The sequence below is a fragment of the Dendropsophus ebraccatus genome, chromosome 6, assembly GCF_027789765.1.
Source record: "Dendropsophus ebraccatus isolate aDenEbr1 chromosome 6, aDenEbr1.pat, whole genome shotgun sequence".
Taxonomy (NCBI): Eukaryota; Metazoa; Chordata; class Amphibia; order Anura; family Hylidae; genus Dendropsophus; species Dendropsophus ebraccatus.
Genome location: NC_091459.1, coordinates 7,037,020 through 7,057,190, shown reverse-complemented (window position 1 = coordinate 7,057,190; position 20,171 = coordinate 7,037,020). Strand labels below are relative to the sequence as shown.

Here is a 20,171-nt window from a genome sequence, read left to right as displayed (position 1 = left end):
TTCTAGCAAGATATTGCACACTGTTCTCTTCTGAGTTTGCTACAATGTATACCTACCTGTAAATGTATCAACTTTGTGTCTGAGGATACACAGGATACAATATACAGAGCTCTCAGATGTGAGAGTTTGTGTGAGTGTGACAGAAAGCAAAGTGCTGTGCTGCATAAATATTACCCAAATTGTGACTCCTCGATGGACCCTGGACGTCTCGTGCGTGTGTGGAGTCACTTTCTGGGTGATCTTTATGCAGCACAACACTTGGTTTTCTGACATATTCTGGCTCATTTATTGCACCTTATTATTACCTAGGACATGGAGGGCGGTGTGTATATTATTATTTCAGCCATTCTCCTACTAATGAGTTTTATGTAAATGTACAATCTATTCATGTAATAATATAAAATAATATATTATTACACCCTGGACACCATGATTGTCGGTGCTTACAAGTCACACTTGTCGCCCATTTAACCAGTATATCCATGGTATCTTTATGGATAATAGATCCACTGAATCTACAGCACTGTAAACCTTTGTGTCGCATACAAATTATTAAACGTAATCCAATATCTATATCGTTCATAACCAGGCTAAACAGTACAGGTGTCACTCACATGGTCCGTAGTGCCGTCCGTAGTCGTGGACCCCAATCTACAGGCAGCAGTACATCCTTAGTTGTCCACAATGTACTGACCTATTCATAGATATCCGTGCCGTTTTAGGATATCGGCAGGGCCGGTGTCAGCACCCGGCTAACTAGGGCAAATGCCGGGGCCCACAGCTCCTCTAGGGGCCCACTCCCGTTTGTTACTACATTTTTTTGTTAGTAAAATAGAAAAAAAAGTGTAGTAACAAAGGGGACTGGGCCCCTAGAGGCCGCATGTGACAGTTAGGGGCCACGCCGATACATACTGGGGCCCCGAGCACCTGTCTTCCTTCACAAATCTTCCCTACAGCCGAGTAGGAAAGGACCTTTGAGTGTGTAGGACCTTTGATGATGTCACGGGTCATGTGATCGGACACCTGACCTGATAGAGGGCAGCACGGTAGGCTCTGCAAACTAAGTGTTCTGTATGTGCTGGTTTCTAGTTGTTTTGTGTATAGAGGTCCTGCTGTAATATATATATATATATATATATATATATATATATATATATATATATATATATATATATATGTTACAGCAGGACCTCTATACACAAAACAACTAGATATCTGTATCTATCTCCTATCTATCTATCTATCTATCTATCTCCTATCTATCTATCTATCTATCTATCTAACTATCTATCTATCATCTCTCTCTGTCTCTCTGTCTCTATCATATAAACATGGTGAGACCCCTAGTTCTCCTATATACAGGTCCTGCAGTGATGTTCAGTGTATATATATATATATATATATATATATATATATATATATATATATATATATATATACACTGTATATCACTGCAGGACCTGTATATAGGAGAACTAGGGGTCTCACCATGTTTATATATATATATATATATATATATATATCTATATATATATATATATATATATATATATATAAAATCATGCTGGTGCTGCTAGTTCTCCTGTATACAGCTCCTGCTCTGTGTGTGTGTGTGCTTGTATATATACACATCCACACACACACAGCAGGAGCTGCATGCAGGAGAGATCAGGAGATACAGGAGGAGAAAGATATGCAGCAGCCGCATGTTTCTTTTGCTGCAAATCTTTCCTCACCTGTCTCTCCATGATTTTCTCCTCAAAGGGGCCCGCCGAGGCTCTGTCGCCCGAGGGCCCACAAAAAGCTGGAGTCGGCCCTGGATATCGGGGCCCAGATTTGGGTGTGAAAAGTTTACTGAGAGGGCTGGTCTGGTAGATAACTCAGAACAGCTTAAAGGGGTACTCCGGCCCGGGGGTATTTTTCAGCTCTGTCCGGGGATGGGGTGGTTATGGATGGCGGAGGTCACTTACCGTCTCAAGGCAGCTCAGCCATTCAGCGTCTGTAGCAAAGTCCCACCTCGGTCGCTGAATGGCTGAGCTGCCTTGAGACGTCACGTCTCATGCGGCAGCTCACACCAGGAAGTGGCTGTGGGACGGGTGTACCGGGCGATGCGATCCGGGACCCGGCGCTGGAAGCGGGAAGGTAAGTGACCTCCGCCGTCAACCACCCCATTCCTGGCCATAGCTGAAAAATACCCCGGGCCGGAGTATCCCTTTAACTGCACGCCCAAAGAAAAAATCACCCACAATATAATCTCCCACTGTAAATATAAGGAAATAAGTTATTACAGGTATATAAGCAGAAGCCAAGATGTGATAACATAGGAATTCTTTGCACCCCGTAAGATGTGTATAATGTACAGACATTGCTCTCCCAATGCATTTTTCTTTCAATTAAATTGCTCTCTTTATTCTCTTTGTAGAACCTGGAGCAGTCAAGAACCTGGCTGCAGGGAGTATCACCACCACGTCTTTCTCTCTAAGCTGGTCTCCACCAGATGGAGGTGTAAGTGCTTATCAAATTCAGTTCAACGGAACTTCCGATTCCACGCTAAATACAAAGTACACAATTGAAGGGTTGTCTCCTGGAAATGTGTACACAGTTGTGGTTTCAGCTCTAGTTGGGGAGTCCAAAATACAAGGAGAAGGCTCGAGTGTCGCAGTTCAAACAAGTGAGTATTGTGACAATTCCATAAATTATTTTTCATTGCACATTTTTATAACTCGCTTTCATTGATGACTTTATGTGATTATGATTTGAGGATGTTTGGATAAATGATTGTTGGGTCTCAACCTCTACATTAAAGGGGTTCTCCAGCTAAAATCGAATTCTTTCAAATCAACTGGTGTCACAAAGTTATATAGATTTGTAATTTACTTCTGTTTAAAACTCTCAAGTCTTCCCATACTTATCAGCTGCTGTATGTCCTGCATTTCTTCTAACAATCTAAAACTAAAATTCTCCATAATCCAAACTTCTTATTCTTCTCATTTGCACAAAGAGGTGTATGACTTTGATAGTATGCACTAGGCGCTGACTTTGATACATAGCCCCTTAGACTCACGTCCACAATTTTCAAATCAACTGGTTTTATAAAGTTATCCAGTACTTATCAGCTGCTGTATGTCCTGCAGGAAGTGGTGGATTCTCTCCAATGTGACACAGTGCTCTCTGCTGCCACCTCTGTCTATGTCAGGAACTGTCTAGAGCAGGAGAGATTTTCTATGGGGATTTGCTGCTGCTCTGGACAGTTCCTGACATGGACAGAGGTGGCAGCAGAGAGCACTGTGTCAGACAGGAGAGAATACACCACCTTCTGCAGGACATACAGCAGCTGATAAGTACTAGAAGACCTGTGATTTTTTAAAAGAAGTAAATTACAAATCTATATAACTTTCTAAAACCAGTTGATTTGAAAATTGGCGGTGTGAGTCTAAGGGGGTATGTATGAAAGTCAGCGCCTAGTGCATACCATCAAAAGGATACACCTCTTTGTGTAAATGAGAAAAATAAGAAGTTTGGTTTATGGAGAATTTTAGTTTGAGATTGTTAGAAGAACATAGAGATTGTGTGGGATGGTAGACAGAGATGAGGGAGGAGATGTAGGGAGGTGCAGCATTGTGGAGGGTTTTGTGGGTGAGTGTGAGGAGTTTGCGTTGTATTCTGAATTTGAGGGGTAAGCGGTGTAATGACTGGCACAGGGCGAGTAGGGAGGCGTCAATGTAATGAATAGAAAGATGAGCCTGGCTGATACATTTAGGATGGACAATGAATCAAAGCGACAGTGAGAGTTTTAGCAGTTTCAACTATAAGGAAAGGATCGATCTGGATATAATGATGATAAGTTGCAAATGAAGTGTTTAGCATAACCCCAAGAGAGCTGCTTAGACGTTATGGCAGTGACAGAAACAGAGACGGAAATGTCAGGTTTAGGTCGGTTAGTAGAGGGGGAAAAACATTCACTTTCCCCATAATGTCCAAATAGCCACCATCTCTGACCACATAGTCTTGACCCCACTTTTATCGACCACTTTCCTACCTGGTTGATTTCCCATTATAATTATGGTTGACTGTAGCATCCCCATAGACCCATGCCCATAGCTACCTCAAAGTGGTTCATTATCTGATCACTCAAACTAACCTTTCCACAGTTTTGACCACAATTTACTATATTGCTTTTCCCTTTACTTGTTTAACCCCCTCTAATCCAGAAACTAGCCCACCCTCATAGGAAACATAATGATATTCACACAATCTCTGACTTGGTTAACTATTTATTGAATCTTCCCTATATGATGCAGACATATTAACTATTTTAGGTAACACTTGAAAAATGCAATGTAACTCTCCAAGGAAGACATTGCATACTAACAAGCAAAAAATGTCAGCACTCACAGGACTAGTTCACAATTGTCATGTAGTTTCTGTTTCACAAACCTAATTACTGTAGTTAACACATTTAGGCTTTGTTCACACTACGTATCTTTCCGGCCGTAGTGCGAACCGCGAATATACGCACGTAGTTTTGAGGTTGATGCGTTCGCTTGATATACGCCCGCACAATGCACACTACGTATGAGCTTACGGCCGGATCGTATACGGCGCCGTGAAAAATGAACAAGACCATAGTTTGAGGACGGAAATGTTCCAACTCACGGCCGTAGATTTCCATGCGGTCCCGTACGGAGAACTTATTTCAGCCAAATTGAACGTGATTTTTAGATCCAAAAGGTTCTGTGAGTTTTATTGGGCTGGGTGAAGATTTCCAAGTAAATCACCTGCTTCAGATCGCTTCCAAACAAGCTAGGGAAGCAGAACTGTACTACGGGCGTATGTTCGCAGTTCGTACACATGTTCGCAATCTGGCCGCATGTCTATTTTTCCCACGGCCGTACTTTCAGCCGCACATGTACAGCTGCGTACGAACTACGGCCGGACTCATACGTAGTGTGAACATAGCCTTAAAGGGAATTTGTCATCAGAAAATTGTTTACGTTAAACATCATTTTAAAGAATTTTTTGTGCCATTTTTTTCCAAATTTTCAATCTATATTATATAATAATCCTGAGATCTTGCAGTTTTTATTCTCACCACTAAGGCTAAAACTATGCTGAGGCTTCCTGTTTTGTCTGTGGTGATAAGAGGAGGCTGCAGTTAAGTGATCTGTACAGCATTGCAGCGTCATGTAACGATAGAGGAGACAATAGCAGCTCCCTGTAGAATCAGCTTTCCAAAGGTCACAGAGCGCACTCAGTAATGTTTCTCATTCATCTCAAGGGGACAGACTCTGTCTATTGCCATCTATGTCCATGAATCTGTCACTAAATGCTGTTAAGAACAGCCCAGGCAATATGGCAGCCCTCATAATAATGTACAAAAAAGTGAAATAAAAACAATTACAGTCAGAAAATAAAAACAGGTTACAATTAAAGAACAATGTTTTGTATCTGACTCCTATCAGTAAAAGGAAGTTTAGGTGATACATTACCTTTAAGTCTTTGCTCTTTACTCCAATGTCATGATCACATCTTTCATCTCTAACACAAGTTTCAAACAATCTATCCCAAAATCCTTTTGGAGGAAGTTCTTTTTTCTATACTAATGGCTAATAAACTTATAAAAGTTTATAAAAAAGCTGCAGTTTGTATTATGTAGAACTTCATGATGACATCTAGTATTCGTATAGTATAAAGTAAGTGACTACAATATCCCATAGAGTTTACACTTTGGTATCGAATCATTTTGTTCCCTTTTTTGTAGATGCCCACAGCCTTTTTATTTCACTGACTTTCTCATCAACTGCAGCAAATAATCAAATTCTTATCATAAATGAGGTAAGTTATTAGGATTATATAGGTGTATATAATATAATATAGTAATATAGGTGCTATATTAAGAGACACTCATCAATATTTTGTGATTTGTTCTAGATAAACCGTATTCTGCAAGACCAGTACCGCAACAAGAACGTGACGGCTGTCTGGAAACAAAACAAAATAGCAACGTAAAAATAATAGTTCTCTAAAACACTGGACATCGGTTTCGGTTTTAACAGTTTAACTGAAAAAAAATTTCAAACAAAACCCAAAGAAATGAAAAAGTCTCTAAATATAATTTTATATCAAAGCATTAGAAGACAAATAAATGTTTGATATTGATGCAGGATGAATAAAAAGACACTTGGGAGATGCCCTGCGTTTCCTCACATAGCTTTAGTAAGAAACAGTTTTCTTTGTGTCATCCTTTGGAAAATACTTAAGTTAACTAATTTTATAAATTGATGAATAAAGAAATTCTGAGCTCCTAAATATTTATTTTTCCAGTGTAAATTATGCAACGTTGCTTAGTAGTTGTGTGCATAGCTTTCGCGTAACACATATTGGTTCATCCGTCCTCTCTGCTGTAGGTGCCTTCCAATGTTAGGAGGTATAGTGGCAGCAGAAAATATTACCTGTAGGTGCCAGATTCTATTAAAAGGGTAAAAAATAGTTTTCTTTCAAATCAACTGTATATATATATATATATATATATATATATATATATATATATATATATATATATATATAATATATTTGTAATTTACTTCTATTAAAAAAAAACAACAAGCAAAGCATAGGGGTGGAGCTGCCATACCGGACTTCACTCTCTATCATAGAGCGGCTATAGCCACTTGTGTATTGGATCTCCAACATCATGGCCATTCTAAACTTTGGGTGGAGATAGAACACTCACTCAATGCACATAAAGCTAGGGGAGACTTTTGGATCCCTGGTACAGTGGCGGTGGGGGATTTGGGGCTATCGCCTATGCTGTCCACCCTTCTTAGGGCCTGGAGACGCTTTGCAGTTAAAAATGGCCTTGCCACTATCCCTGGCCCACTCACCCCACTGCTAGGGAACCCACACTTCCCTCAGTTTTTGAGTGGCTCTCCCCTATTCCCCGGAGGGGAATCTATCACGCCGAGGATGCGAGATGTGATGAGTCAGATGGGGGTTCGACCCTTGAATGATATCAGGGGCGAAGGACCCGTGCGGGGGGGCTTGTGGCTCCATTATCTCCAGCTGAAGGGGAAAACTAGGTCCTTGGCTCCCTTGGCGGTGTTGACGGCGTCCTTGACATCATTCAAACACCTCTGTGTGGCCACTGAGGCCCCTACACACACCATTTCATTCAGGGCCGGCTCCAGGTTTTTGTGGGCCCTTGGGCGAGAGAGCCTCAGCGGGCCCCTTTGTATAGCACACCTCGGGGCACACCTACCAAATAAAGTTTGACAAAATATCGAAAAAAACGTAATTCAGTAACTCACAGGTGACGTCTTCTTTGATCTGAGGCGATCGCTCTCCTTTTCCTCTCCATCTGGCCCAGACCTCCATGATGATTTCTTCCAGCTACAATTCATCTCTTCGGGACCTGTCAGACAAACATGTTAGGCTCCGCACTTTTCCAGCAACTTCCTTCCCTTTTTCCCACCTATAGGCTCCCATACAGTAGTAACTCCACTGTTTGGTGTCATGTGCAGTAAAGTAAGGAGGTTTGTGGGTCCCGTGCTGTGCCCTCCATATAGTAATAATGCCCTCTGTCCCCATAGTAATGCCCCCTGCTCTGTCCCCATAATAATGCCCCCTGCTCTGCCCCATAGTAATGCCCCCTGCTCTGCCCCATAGAAATGCCCCCTGCTCTGCCCCATAGAAATGCCCCCTGATCTCCCTCAGCACAAGAAAATAAAAACATACTCACTAATCCGGGCGGGGACGGGTCCTCTTCTCCCTTGTGTGCACCTTGTGGATCCACCAGCAGGCGTGATGACGTCATCGCTCTGCGCCTGTTGGTGAGATCGGATCCATGCTAGAATGGACTAGAATGAAGGTGCTAGAAGGAGGTCGTCCCCCTGGAGTCTGTATTCTAGCTTGTTCACCATAGAGCAGGCTAGAATGGAGTTACAATCAGGAGGCATTACATGAGGTATACCAGGGGGAACTACAACTCCCAGCGTGTCCAGCCTGTTATTATGGGATATCAAAGGACATAACAGGAGGAGATTTAGGAGGAGTACTACAACTCCCAGCATGGACAGCCTGTTATTATGGGATATCAAAGGACATAACAGGAGGAGATTTAGGAGGAGTACTACAACTCTCAGCATGGACAGCCTGTTATTATGGGAGATCAGAGGACATCACAGGAGGAGATATAAGAGGACTACAACTCCCAGCATGGACAGCCTCTTATTATGGGAGATCAGAGGCCATTACAGGAGGAGATATGAGGAGAACTACAACTCCCAGCATGGACAGCCTGTTATTATGGGAGATCAGAGGCCATTACAGGAGGAGATATGAGGAGAACTACAACTCCCAGCATGGGCAGCCTGTTATTATGGGAGATCAGAGGCCATTACAGGAGGAGATATGAGGAGAACTACAACTCCCAGCATGGGCAGCCTGTTATTATGGGAGATCAGAGGCCATTACAGAAGGAGATATGAGAGAAGGACTAAAACTCACAGCATACAGAGGGAAGGTATTAGTGAGCCCCGCCTCCTCATGTCACATGACAATGATCACAGGTCCTTCATCCATATACAGCCTCTCCCGTTCTCTGCCCCGCCTTCTTATGACGTCACCACAGGTCCTTCATCCATATGTAGCCTCTCCCGTTTTCAGTCCCGCCCCCTTATGACGTCACCACAGGTCCTTTTCCAGTGCAGCAAACACGGCAGGTCCTTCCCCAGCCCCTCCAGCCCTCCCCGGACTTGGTGTCCCCCGGGGGTCGGTGATGCGGCGGGCGTCTGTCTCCCCGCTTGGGCAAGTGTCGGGGGCCCCTTGGGCGGCCGTGGGCCCCGGCACTTGCCCGAGTATGCCAGGTGCTGACGCCGGCCCTGATTTCATTGATATATGGTATTCTTATTTCTGAAGGGACAGGGGACCTGCCCTTGGGGTTCCAGACCGCCTAGCACGGAGAACTTGGTAGAGAGCTTACCGAAGAAGAATGGTCAAAGTCTTTTATTTTGACACACAAATTATCAGTGTCTAGTAGACTTCAGGAACTTAACTATAAAATTCTGACCCAATGGTATAGGACACCAGAAAAATTACATAAAATGTATCCCTCAGTGTCCAACCAGTGTTGGAGATATTCCTCGGCGGTGGGTTCCATGAAGCATATATGGTGGTCCTGCGCACCGGTAGCCTCATTGTGGAAAGGGGTTCAGGACCTATATAACAAGGTCACGGGGCCATCCATAACCTTTACTCCAGAAATGGCTCTTCTCTCTGTGTTGCCTGGCCCTCTCTCCAAAATCAAGAAGGACCTTTTGGGGTATTTCTTGGTGGCAACCAGGCAGATTATACCAAGATTGTGGAGGTCACAGGCTCCCCCCTCCAGAAGCAACTGGGTAGAGGCCTTTAACTGATCATGTGTATGAAGGAGTTGCGATCAGAGGAACACAATACAGGGGCCAAATTTAATTGTAAATGGAGATCATGGATTCTCTTTAAAGCCTCTCCGGAGCTTGCCACATGGCTGACGGGGTCTACGCTCTGAGGGGGTAGGCTGTGACTTCTTACGGATACCTGGGACCTGATTGATCTAGTACGGTGGGAACATTTCCCTCACCCCTCCTTTCCTTTCCCTTCTTGTCCCCTTTGTGTTTCCCTCTCCCCCTTCCCTCTTGTATGTATATATGTTTGTCTCGTTATGTGTGGTTGGTTGGGGTTTTCTCCCCCCTTTGAGTTCTTGATTTTTTTATTTCTCTTGCCTTTTGGTTAGGGCAAAGGTAATATTACTCATGACAGGCACAATGATGTGTTGCAGAATATAAGCACGGCCTCCCATTTTCCTTTCTTTCTTCCTATAGTTCTACCTTTAATGTGTATTGAGCTCCTCAGATTGGGGGGAGTGCACTGGGTACGGCCTACATTAGAGTGTGTGCGTTCCGTTTTCATCGTGTTTGTACTGTTAACGCTGTTTAATACTATGGATCGCGTTCTTCTTGTAATTGATGATGTGCACACATCGCTGTATGGCTTCATACTTTGTTCATTACCAATATGACTGTATGTTCCTTGTATGAAAATTCTTGTGAATAAAAATATTTTGAACCATAAAAAAAAACAACAACTCAGATCTTCCAGTACTTATCAGCTGCTGTACATCCTGCAGGAAGTGATGTATCCTTTCCAGTCTGACACAGTGCTCCCTGCCACCACCTCTGTACATGTCCAGAGCCGTATTAACACTTGCTGCTGCCCTAGGCACTAAACCTGAAGACGCCCCATCTTCACGCACTGGTTGGCCATACAAGGCCTGACCAATACCACCATACCCCCCACCCCCCCCTGGAAAAGACACCAGATTTACTGGCAAGTCTGTGCAGGAGGTGAGAGGCTAAAAAAAAAAAAAAATGTTTTCTCTTTCCCCCTGCTCCCTGGTGCTGCCCCCCTGCAAGAGGCTGCCCTAGGCACCAGACCACGGGTGCCTAGTGGTAAATACGGCCCTGTACATGTCAGGAACTGTCCAGAGCAGCAGTAAATCCCCATAGAAATACTCTAGACAGTTCCTGATATGGACAGAGGTGGCGGCAGAGAGGATTGTGTCAGACTGGAAAGAATACACCACTTACTGCAGGACATACAGCAGCTGATAAGTACTGGAAGATTGGAGATTTTTAAATAAAAGTAAATTACAGATCTATTTAACTCTCTGAAAACTGTTGATTTAAAAAAAAAAAACTAATTTCACTGGAGGAACCTTCAAGTTCACAAAGATCAAGCAATAGGCTTTGCATTAAAATACTATGGATTTTACAATTGCAAACAGAAGACTTTACAAAAGCAAACTAGACATCACATAAAATAATTGTAAATTCATGAAAACAAGGCAAGGAAAAATTATACAATTTCACATTATTTATTAGAACAAATGGCAATGGGATTTACAAGAACACAACATTTACAATTAATAAATACTTATGATACTTATGACTCTATTGTTAAGCCTAATGGTAATGTGCATTAGAATAGACATTGGAGGAGGTTCCGTATTGCTGTCACTGCATGCAGCAGCATTAGGGGTATTTAATGGTGTCGGGACCAGAGCTTGTACAGCACTGGCAGCAGCAGAGGGGCAGTCTTTTCTTGCTGACACAAGGGACTGCCTGCTCAGGCAATGAAACGGACCGGGCACCATTGGAATGGTGCAGTTGGGCAGGTAAGTACATGCAATTTATTGCTTTTAACCCACAAAGTCCCAGAAAGACTAAAATCAGCAGGCAGGCAGGAGGTGGGGGTGAAAATAATAAACATGTAAACTCACCCCTCCTCATGCCTCTGTTGCGCCACTCTAGGATCCTGATGCCGGCTGCAGGATGACATCTGCAGCTGAACACTGGGGACGTCACATACCGCTGTCTGATTATTAAGTCGGGACTTAGTGTTAGTCGGTATAAAATTACTAATCCACCCATTTTTACCCCAGTAGCCACCGCACCAGGGGTACTAGGAAGAGCCAGGTACCAGTAGTCCTGTTGTGTCAAAAAATACTGCGCAGTGGAAGGCTGGTATAATTAGGCTGAGGAGGACCAAAACAAAAAAAAAAGGCCCGTCCCACCCTGGTACTACTAGGCTGCTGCTGTTTGTTTTTTAAACCTGGCTGGGTATGGAAATAGGGGGAAGAAGAAGAAGTATCTCCATTGGACCACAAGATCCCATAATACAAAACAGTAACCCTGTGTTCACTACAGCTGTGCAATATACATACAGGTATTCAAGTAAATACATACAAAATACTCACATCTGGTCATGAAACCAATAAATACCTCCATCAGCACCTCACTTTTGAGTGGAGGGCTTTTGCGACAGGTGTAATACAAGGAATACCTCTGGTGGGACACCACAAAAGGAACGGTTTTAAGGTAAAAATCCTCATGTCTTTTAGCTTGCCATTGGAGGCACTGTTGTTTCTATATGTCACTATTTAAACAGTTATGTGTCTGTAATGTGTACTGCTTGAGAAAGGCTTTCTTGCAACTGGAAGCCGAAACATGTTGCAACTAGAGATGAGCAAAGCAGTCGGAAATTGATTTTGCGAGCTTTACAAATGTTTGGTCATTTGGTCATACTGGAGCTATTACAGAAGGACAAATTTGTTACAGCATATTGTTATAAAAGTGTCAAAATCAGAAAATCACATTTAAAAAAAAATGTTAATCAGCCAGTCAATCAATTTCCGCCATTCCTCTCCTCTCTGTCCCTATATCCCTCTGTTAGTCTCTCCCTGCTCTGCTCTAACTGCCTGCTGCCATCCTGCTCTCTTCTCTACACACAGCTGGCTGGCCACCTCCATTACCGAACTGCCTTATATAAAAGGTGAGGGGCTGACATCACAGAGGGGCCTGCAGCTGATTGGGGGGGGGGGCAGAATATAGTTAATCCCTTTCTCCCACCCAGTGACGCTCCAGACAGCAAATACAAACTTAAAACCGCTAAACAGTGTCTGCTTACAAACGCATACAATACACTGGACCTGAACTGGTTAAAAGGATATGTAGGATAGAAAATCAGATGATGTCCTTGTGAATAATGTCCTCATCGATCACCAACCTGGTATTTGTGCGGGGAAGGCATGTGTAACATGCCAGAAAATATGCGTCATGTATAGTAAAATAAATGTATTTCCTCTTACCTTTCTGTTTATGAAGTGGGACAGAAAACTAGTTGGACCACATTGTGTCTCTCTGCATACTTCTGATCTTATCTTTGGGTTGTGGTTGACTCTCAGGAAACACAGTGGTCTATATCGAGAGGTAGGTTGATGTTTGCTGTGGGGACTCCCAGACACCCATTAATATACCTGCTACAGGTAATGTATCATGGCCCAAGGGAGTGGCTAGCAGGGGTCTCCTAAATCCCTGGGCTAATGCCACCCCAAACCCTCAGACACAGATCATAGTCTCTAGCCTGCGAGCTGCTGAGCAGATGTGGTAGCTAAATCTACAGTACCTGAATGTAACCTGCCTGGTATATACATATACAGTACTAGGCTATGGTCACACACTGTATATTTTCGTAAAACCATGGCCATTGCTGCCTAGGAATCCCGGCCAAGGCGTATACACATAGTATACGCTCCGTTTTAATAGCGGCTGCAGAAAACCATGTTAGTTCACACTATGGAGCGTGCAGCTCCGGCCGCAAACTCCATAGAGTGCTGTGGGGAGTTCTGATGCGGGTGCGCACGGATGAGCCAGCATCAGAGCACTGCGGACGAAAAGATCATCCGGCCGGTACTGCAGTACTAGCCAGGGTGACCTTTTCAGAGACCTGCTGTTCCGTGACCTGGCCTGTCTCTTACAGCATGTGAACATGACCTTATTCCTAAGATTATGAGAAGGGAAATACTATAAGGGCAGACTAGATAGATTAGGTGGGCTTTTTCTGCCGACAATCTTCTATGTTTCTATAAATTGAGGGTTTCGCTGATAACTTTAGTTTTACTGTGAGTTACTTTGTTTCCCCAATTTATCATATTGCTATTTTTTCTGCCATTTCGATTCATGGGCATATATAGTTTATACTGATGATTGTATCTCATGAGTGTATGTGCCCGTTTGCTACATAAAATTGTAATAGCATCAATAATTGTTCATGTGTCCCCTCACTGAGCAGTGTTTTGTGTTTTGCTTTAAAATAATTAAAAAAGGAGAGAGGAAATTCATGATTTTGGAAGATTTTAGGCAAGAGAAAACTTTAAAGCCTTTATTAGGGCTACTGCACAGCACAGGAAATAGCTGCTTCCATTATAGTGGAGAGACTGTCTAGCAGCATATCATATAGTGACACAGACAGTCTTGTGTGGTTTCCCACAGTTAAAGGACAAGTGCCATGAAAAACGTTTTTCCAGTAATTGAAGCACATTACAAAGTTATATAACTGTGTAATATGCTTCAATCACCTATCTGCCTCCCTTCCCTGTCTTTCCCCCCCCCCCCCCCCTCCACCCCCCACCAGGAAGTGTCCTGACTCACACAGACCTGATTACTGTCGTCACCGTCACCATGCAGCTCCTTCTTGTGAGGATGAGTCATCAGAAGGAGGGCTGGTCTAGCTCCTGTTACACCAGCCTCCCCCTCCCCCTCCTTGTCAGGTGACTCTGCTTGCTCAGCTTATCTTCTCTAGTGACATGACTCCTTCACTGAGTCCACGGCAGCAGGAGAGAGGGTATGAGGGGAGGGGGGAGCTGCCTATGTGCCGGAGTCAGTCAGAGGGAAGATAAGCAAGTGAGATGTGACAAGTGATGGCTTGCAGTTGTTCAGCCAATGGAAGCTGAGCAAGCCTGTCACCTGACAAGGCAGGGGAGGGGGAGGCTAGTGTAACAGGAGAAGGAGCTGAGAGAAGAGCTTGGTGACGTTGACGACAGTAATCAGGTCTGTGTGAGTTAGAACACTTCCTGGTTGGGGGTGGAGGGGGGAAAATGCAGGGAAGGGAGGCAGATAGGGGATTGAAGCATATTACACAGTTATATAACTTTGTAATGTGCTTCAATTACTGGGAAAAAGTTTTTCATGGCACTTGTCCTTTAAGGACCTTAGGCACCTGTCGTAAAATTCTCTCTTTAGATTCAGTGGTGATGAAGGTAGTGTTCTCTAGTTTCACCACTAGGTGTCTGCGTTACTTTTAAACCTTGTTATTTCGACGCACAGCTGAAGTAAGCAAAGGGTTACTCTTATTGTTGCACCATGTGTTCTGTGTTTACCTATAGGAGATGCTCTTTCTTCCTATATCCCTGCTCTCTCTACACACAAAGTCCCCAGGGAAGTGGTTAATTAGCCCCATGTGTGAGGAAGTTAAGTCAGTGTTGAGACAGAATGTAAGTGAGTTGGTTGAAACAAGAATATATGTGTATGAAGAAGCAACAAGAGACACTCAGTTTTTACAGTTTATCCACTATATCTACTAAGCAGTGCTAGACACTACCAAGGGAGAAGAGTCGGTGATAATCCTAGCCCATGCCATGAACCAGTCTAAAAGGTGCAGGGTAGTATCCTACTGGACAATTGAAACTCACCTGGATAGAACAAAGCTACCAGAAGGTCTATGTGTTCTATCTCGCAGTGCAAGTAAACCTGGAAGTGTTGGACATTGATCTTTACCCAGGTAACCACGGCTGGGACTTGTATCACCCTAGTAGGATGAGTACCTCAACACTGTAGGGCAGAATGTGGTCAGACATTAGTCTAAACACGGGTACAAGTATCACTCTCACTCTTAAGTATTCTTCAAAAGTTCCAGCAGAGCACAAGTACTACATTGGGTTGGGACTCCTTTGAAAAACTCCTCTCCTCTACGCTGCTCCACTCTACTCTTAACTCTCCAAGCACCGCTACAACTATCTCTACTATATTCTACTCTTTCAAGCATCTCCGCAACACAAACCAAGTTAAACATTGAAGTCTGTACAAAAATTTATCTACTTGCTAAAAAAGTGTTTTGTACTATTGAGAGACTGCACAGTAAAGCTGTTTTATTTTTCCATCACTGGGAATCAGTCTTCCTTTCTTCTGCACCAGCACCTATACACAAACCGTACACCTTGAGTTATTTTCCCACTTTCTGTGGGTGGCGGTACCAATAGCCACTTAGGACTTCTGTGACAAGAGCCCAAGGGACCCATCACAACCCAGCAGGTCTTCGACCTGTTGGGGAACACTACCGGCCATATACAAAGCAGGTACCAACATCACACATGTTTGCTGGACAAGCACTGGGTTCACAACATTACCATCACTGGCCGAGTAGTATAACACGAGCACCCTGTCCTCCCCGATCCCTCTGTGCCCTAAACTTATTGGGGCTCCAAACTGGACACACGGCTGGAACTGTCCCTCTACGCCTTGGAGGTGCTGGCCTGCCCTGCCATCAGTGTTCTCTCAGAGAGGGTATTCAGCACAGCCGGGGGCATTATTACCAATAGGTTCAGCCGCTTGTCAACTGACAGTGCTGACAGGCTGATGCTTATCAGTTTGCTTCTCTACCGTTGTAAATCAGCAAAACATGCTTTGTCTGCTTTAGCTCATTTCCTCCTCCTTCTCAACCACAGTATAAATAGACCATTTTAAATGTTTTAAAGGGAGTATGACAACAGACTTACACATTTTTTAAAAGGCTCATATCAAGGGCCATGCATATAATTTTTTCAAGGTGGCCCACTTCAAGGGCCATCCATCAGAGTTTTTCGAGTGCTCACCTCAAGGGGTTCAAGATAGGGCTCGTCAAGGGCCTAAAAATTTAATTTTGGGGGGGCTCACGTCGACATCATGCAACTTTATTTTTTTTGCTTGTCTCAACTCTAACTAGTCTAAATCAATTTTTGGAGAGCTCACCTCAAGAGCCTCTAACAATTTTTGGAGGGCTCACCAAAAGGTATTCAAACTCCATTTTTAGAAGGTTCCCATGACACCCACACCTCTTTATGTGTAATGAAGGGCGTATGGAAATGCCAGATGACTTTCAAATTTAAAGAGGATATGTCTAACCACATCACACACACACATAATGACAGTTAGCGGTGGGTGCTGTTTGATTTCACTCCTTGCCTACGCCATTTGCGGTTGCCAAAGGCAAAGTAATTTCAAAGAGTGCATGAAAATGTTACTTTCCTTAAAATTTGGCTTTCTGTCTATGCTAATGTAGAGGAAAGAAGGTTTTGTGGTGTTTTTTTCACTTTACTTACACTTTACAGTGTATTGTTCAGAGGCTGTGATAGTGGCGTAATGTTGCGACTTGGGCATGTTAGCTGCACCCAGGCATGCTTTCCCTGCTGTCCCAGTTGCATTCCAGAGGTGTTGGCATCATTTTCTGAGGTGTCACGGTGGACTTGGAAACCTAAATTTGACCACTTGGAGTTTACCAAGTCACAAGCATTTTTTCCCATATAAAGGGGTTCAAAATTCAATCAAATAGTCGAACATCGCAGTCCGTTCAAATCGAATTTCGAGCTTTCGAATATTTTACTACTCACTCATCTCGAGTGATTACTAATAAAACATTTTTTAATTCCCACTTAATGTATTTCTATGTCCAGCATATAGTTTTTTCTTGATCCTGGTGGATCTTAAAGGGGTACTCCGGGCCAGGGTTATTTATAGGGTATTGTCAGGGAAGGGGTGGAAATAGAGGCCGCTGGTAACTTACCTCCCCGGTTCCAGCTCCGGGTCCCTGATCGCGCCACCCCGTTCTCCTGTCCGGCTGCCGCTTCCTAATCTGAGCTGCGGCTTGAGACGTGACAGAACTCTCAGTATTAGCAATCTGCAAAATTTTTTTGCAGAAATCAATAGTACAAGCAATTAAAAAAAACCCTCTGTGATAGGTATTCATTAGGCAAAAAGGCCTCTTTCTGTACTCAAAAAGCTGTTTTCTCACTTCCCCCCTCACTTTTTATCTGTTCATTTTCAGGCAAAGCTGTCTTCATTATAGAGAAGCAAGTGAAGACGGGTTCTGTTATGTTCATTAAATACTATGGCGGGGGGAGGGGCCAAGGGAGATAAGCGAGCAGGAAGAAGAGACATGAAGGTCAGCTGTTTGTAGACTGTCTGGGCGTCTAAAACGCTGGATTCAGAGGTCAGAAAAATCAATGCTTATCTAGAAACTTGCTGAGAGAAGGTTGCAGGGTGTTGTGCTTTGCAGGACTGATATTTCTGTATTCCATGATAAGGACTGATATTTCTGTATTCCATGCTCACTCACTTCTCTCAACCCCTCCCCTCTCCATAGAGCATAATGGACACAGAAATCCTGCTTCTTCTGAAGTGAGGGGGGAGGTAGGAAAACAGCTTTTTGAGTACAAAAGGAAACTCTTTTGCTAAATAAAACCTGTTACAGAGTTTTATAAAACCACTTGTACTATTGATATTTATTGATTTCTGAAAAATTAAATATAAATGATGTGATATAAAGCAAGTCTGCATTTGAATTTTTATTTATTTTATTTTTTATGGGAAAACACAGAACTTCCTGTGCTCTGACTCTTTTTTTCTTTCAAAGAGTCTAAACACAGGAAGTCCCGCGTTTCCCATGTCATCTGCGCTCACAGAGAAGGCAGTCATGTGGTTGATGGACACATTGAGCCATGACACTCATGAACTTTATGTGTTTAGTCTGTTTTTTTTTTCATTTCTTGACTAAAAAACTTCAGGAGACTGGGCCTGGATACAGTAAGTATAGCTGTTATATAGCTGCCGTCAGGAGACTGGACCTGGATACAGTAAGTAAAGCTGTTATATAGCAGCCTTCAGGAGACTGGACCTGGATACAGTAAGTATAGCTGTTATATAGCTGCCTTCAGGAGGATGGACCTGGATACAGTAAGTATAGGAATTATATAGCTGCCTTCAGGAGACTGGACCTGGATACAGTAAGTATAGCTGTTATGTAGCTGCCTTCAGGAGACTGGACCTGGATACAGTAAGTATAGCTGTTATGTAGCTGCCTTCAGGAGACTGGACCTGCATATAGTAAGTATAGCTGTTATATAGCTGCCTTCAGGAGACTGGACCTGGATACAGTAAGTATAGCTGTTATATAGCTGATATATGGTTCTGTATGTTGAAAAATAAAAGAAATATGGGTTTTAGACAGCAAGGTGGAAAAAAAAATTACAAAATATTTTTTCCCCATTTCCCTGTCGAAAAAGAGCTACATAAATTTAACCAATAAGATATTCGAACCCTAAAATGGTTCTTTTTTAATTGCTATGTGGATGGAAAAATAAAGTAACAGCTTTTGAAAGGTGACAATGCAAAAATAAAAAAATTACTTTGCCATTAAAGGGGTAGTTCACAAAAAAATGTATTTCATATCAGTTGGTGCAAGAAAGTGCCAGAGATTTGAAATTTACTTCTATTAAAAAAAAAATCTTAAGTCTAGTAATCTTCTAGTGCTTATCCATTGCTGTATGTCCTGCAGGAAGTGATGTATTCTTTCCAGTCAGGAGAGCAGAATAAGTTTTCTAGAGAACAGAGGTGGCAGCAGAAAACATTGTTTCAGACTGGAGAAAATAAACCACTTACTGCAGGACATACAGCAGCTGATAAGTACTTGAAGATTTGAGATTTTTTTTTTAATAGAAGTAAATGACAAATCTCTGGCACTTTATGGCACCAGTTAATGTGAAAGAGTAAATGAAAATGGTGAACAATCCCTTTTAAGACCAGACTACCTAATGGGAGAAGGGGTTAAAGTTGTCAGTGGAGTATATCAAGTAATCTGAGCCCTTGTTTCTTTTAGGTGATGGGGAGTGGTTGTAGGGTTGGGGTGTGACTGGCTAGATTTGTACAAGGGGAAGAAGAAAATCGGTCACATTTTAGTCTTTCACAAGTATCAGCTGCATCTACCTACAAAATCTACATAGCTCCATGGGAAGGAAAAGAACTATTACCACCATGAGACGTTTGTTCCGGCCCCTTTGATTGACAGGTAGGTTCTTTATCACTTACAGCGCAGTACTTTTATAGTGACACCTTTTAGAAACAGGTGGTTTACAACCGCATGGATCACAAGTACGCTGTTCTGTAAGATAATGGTTGATCCCTTTAACCTATTTATTTGCCGTCATCTTGAGAACTTTTTCTTGGAACTTTTCTTTGAACTAGAGCTGAACCAGGAAGAATATATGTCATCTGTCTACTGATCACAGCATTGACTATTGACTGCGGAGGGGGACGTTTTTCTAGTAGCAGGAGTACACTGTAAGGCTATGTTCCCACACAGTTATTTTTGGTCAGTATTTTTATCCAAAACCGGGAGTGGATAGAAAACACAGAAAGGCTATGCTCGCACACTGCTGAAATTCAGTAAATGGCCGACATTAAATGGCAAATATTGACCGTTACATGTGCACCATGACAAAATAACAATTCTGGATAATAAGTCATAAAGGTGCAGCTATTAACTATCTGAGCAGGAAGTGAATTGTGCTGCTGTTCAATGACAATTCTGTGCTCTGTCCGGCCATGTACTGATCTGTATCATCACTGAATGGGGGGGGGAGGTTGAACACAAAGCATCCAGCTTACATTGTTGGATTATGCAGGGGGCGAGGAAACCACCTGAGAACGGCAAGAAACCTTTCCTCCACCGTCAAGCAACATGAAATCAACCATTAACCCCTTTGCTAC

The 20,171-nt window shown here is 43.0% G+C and overlaps 1 protein-coding gene across 1 annotated transcript in view; it reads left to right on the top strand.

The window, feature by feature from the left end:
- Positions 1 to 6,207, top strand: part of LOC138794710 (receptor-type tyrosine-protein phosphatase beta-like) — a 34,865-nt gene extending 28,658 nt beyond the window's left edge. Inside the window, exons 19-21 of the mRNA XM_069973538.1 lie at positions 2,423 to 2,671; positions 5,762 to 5,835; positions 5,932 to 6,207. Coding sequence (XP_069829639.1) covers positions 2,423 to 2,671; positions 5,762 to 5,835; positions 5,932 to 6,009 — 401 coding nt within the window. The 3' untranslated portion in view covers positions 6,010 to 6,207. The remainder of the gene's footprint in view (positions 1 to 2,422; positions 2,672 to 5,761; positions 5,836 to 5,931) is intronic.
- The last annotated feature ends 13,964 nt before the right edge of the window (positions 6,208 to 20,171 follow it).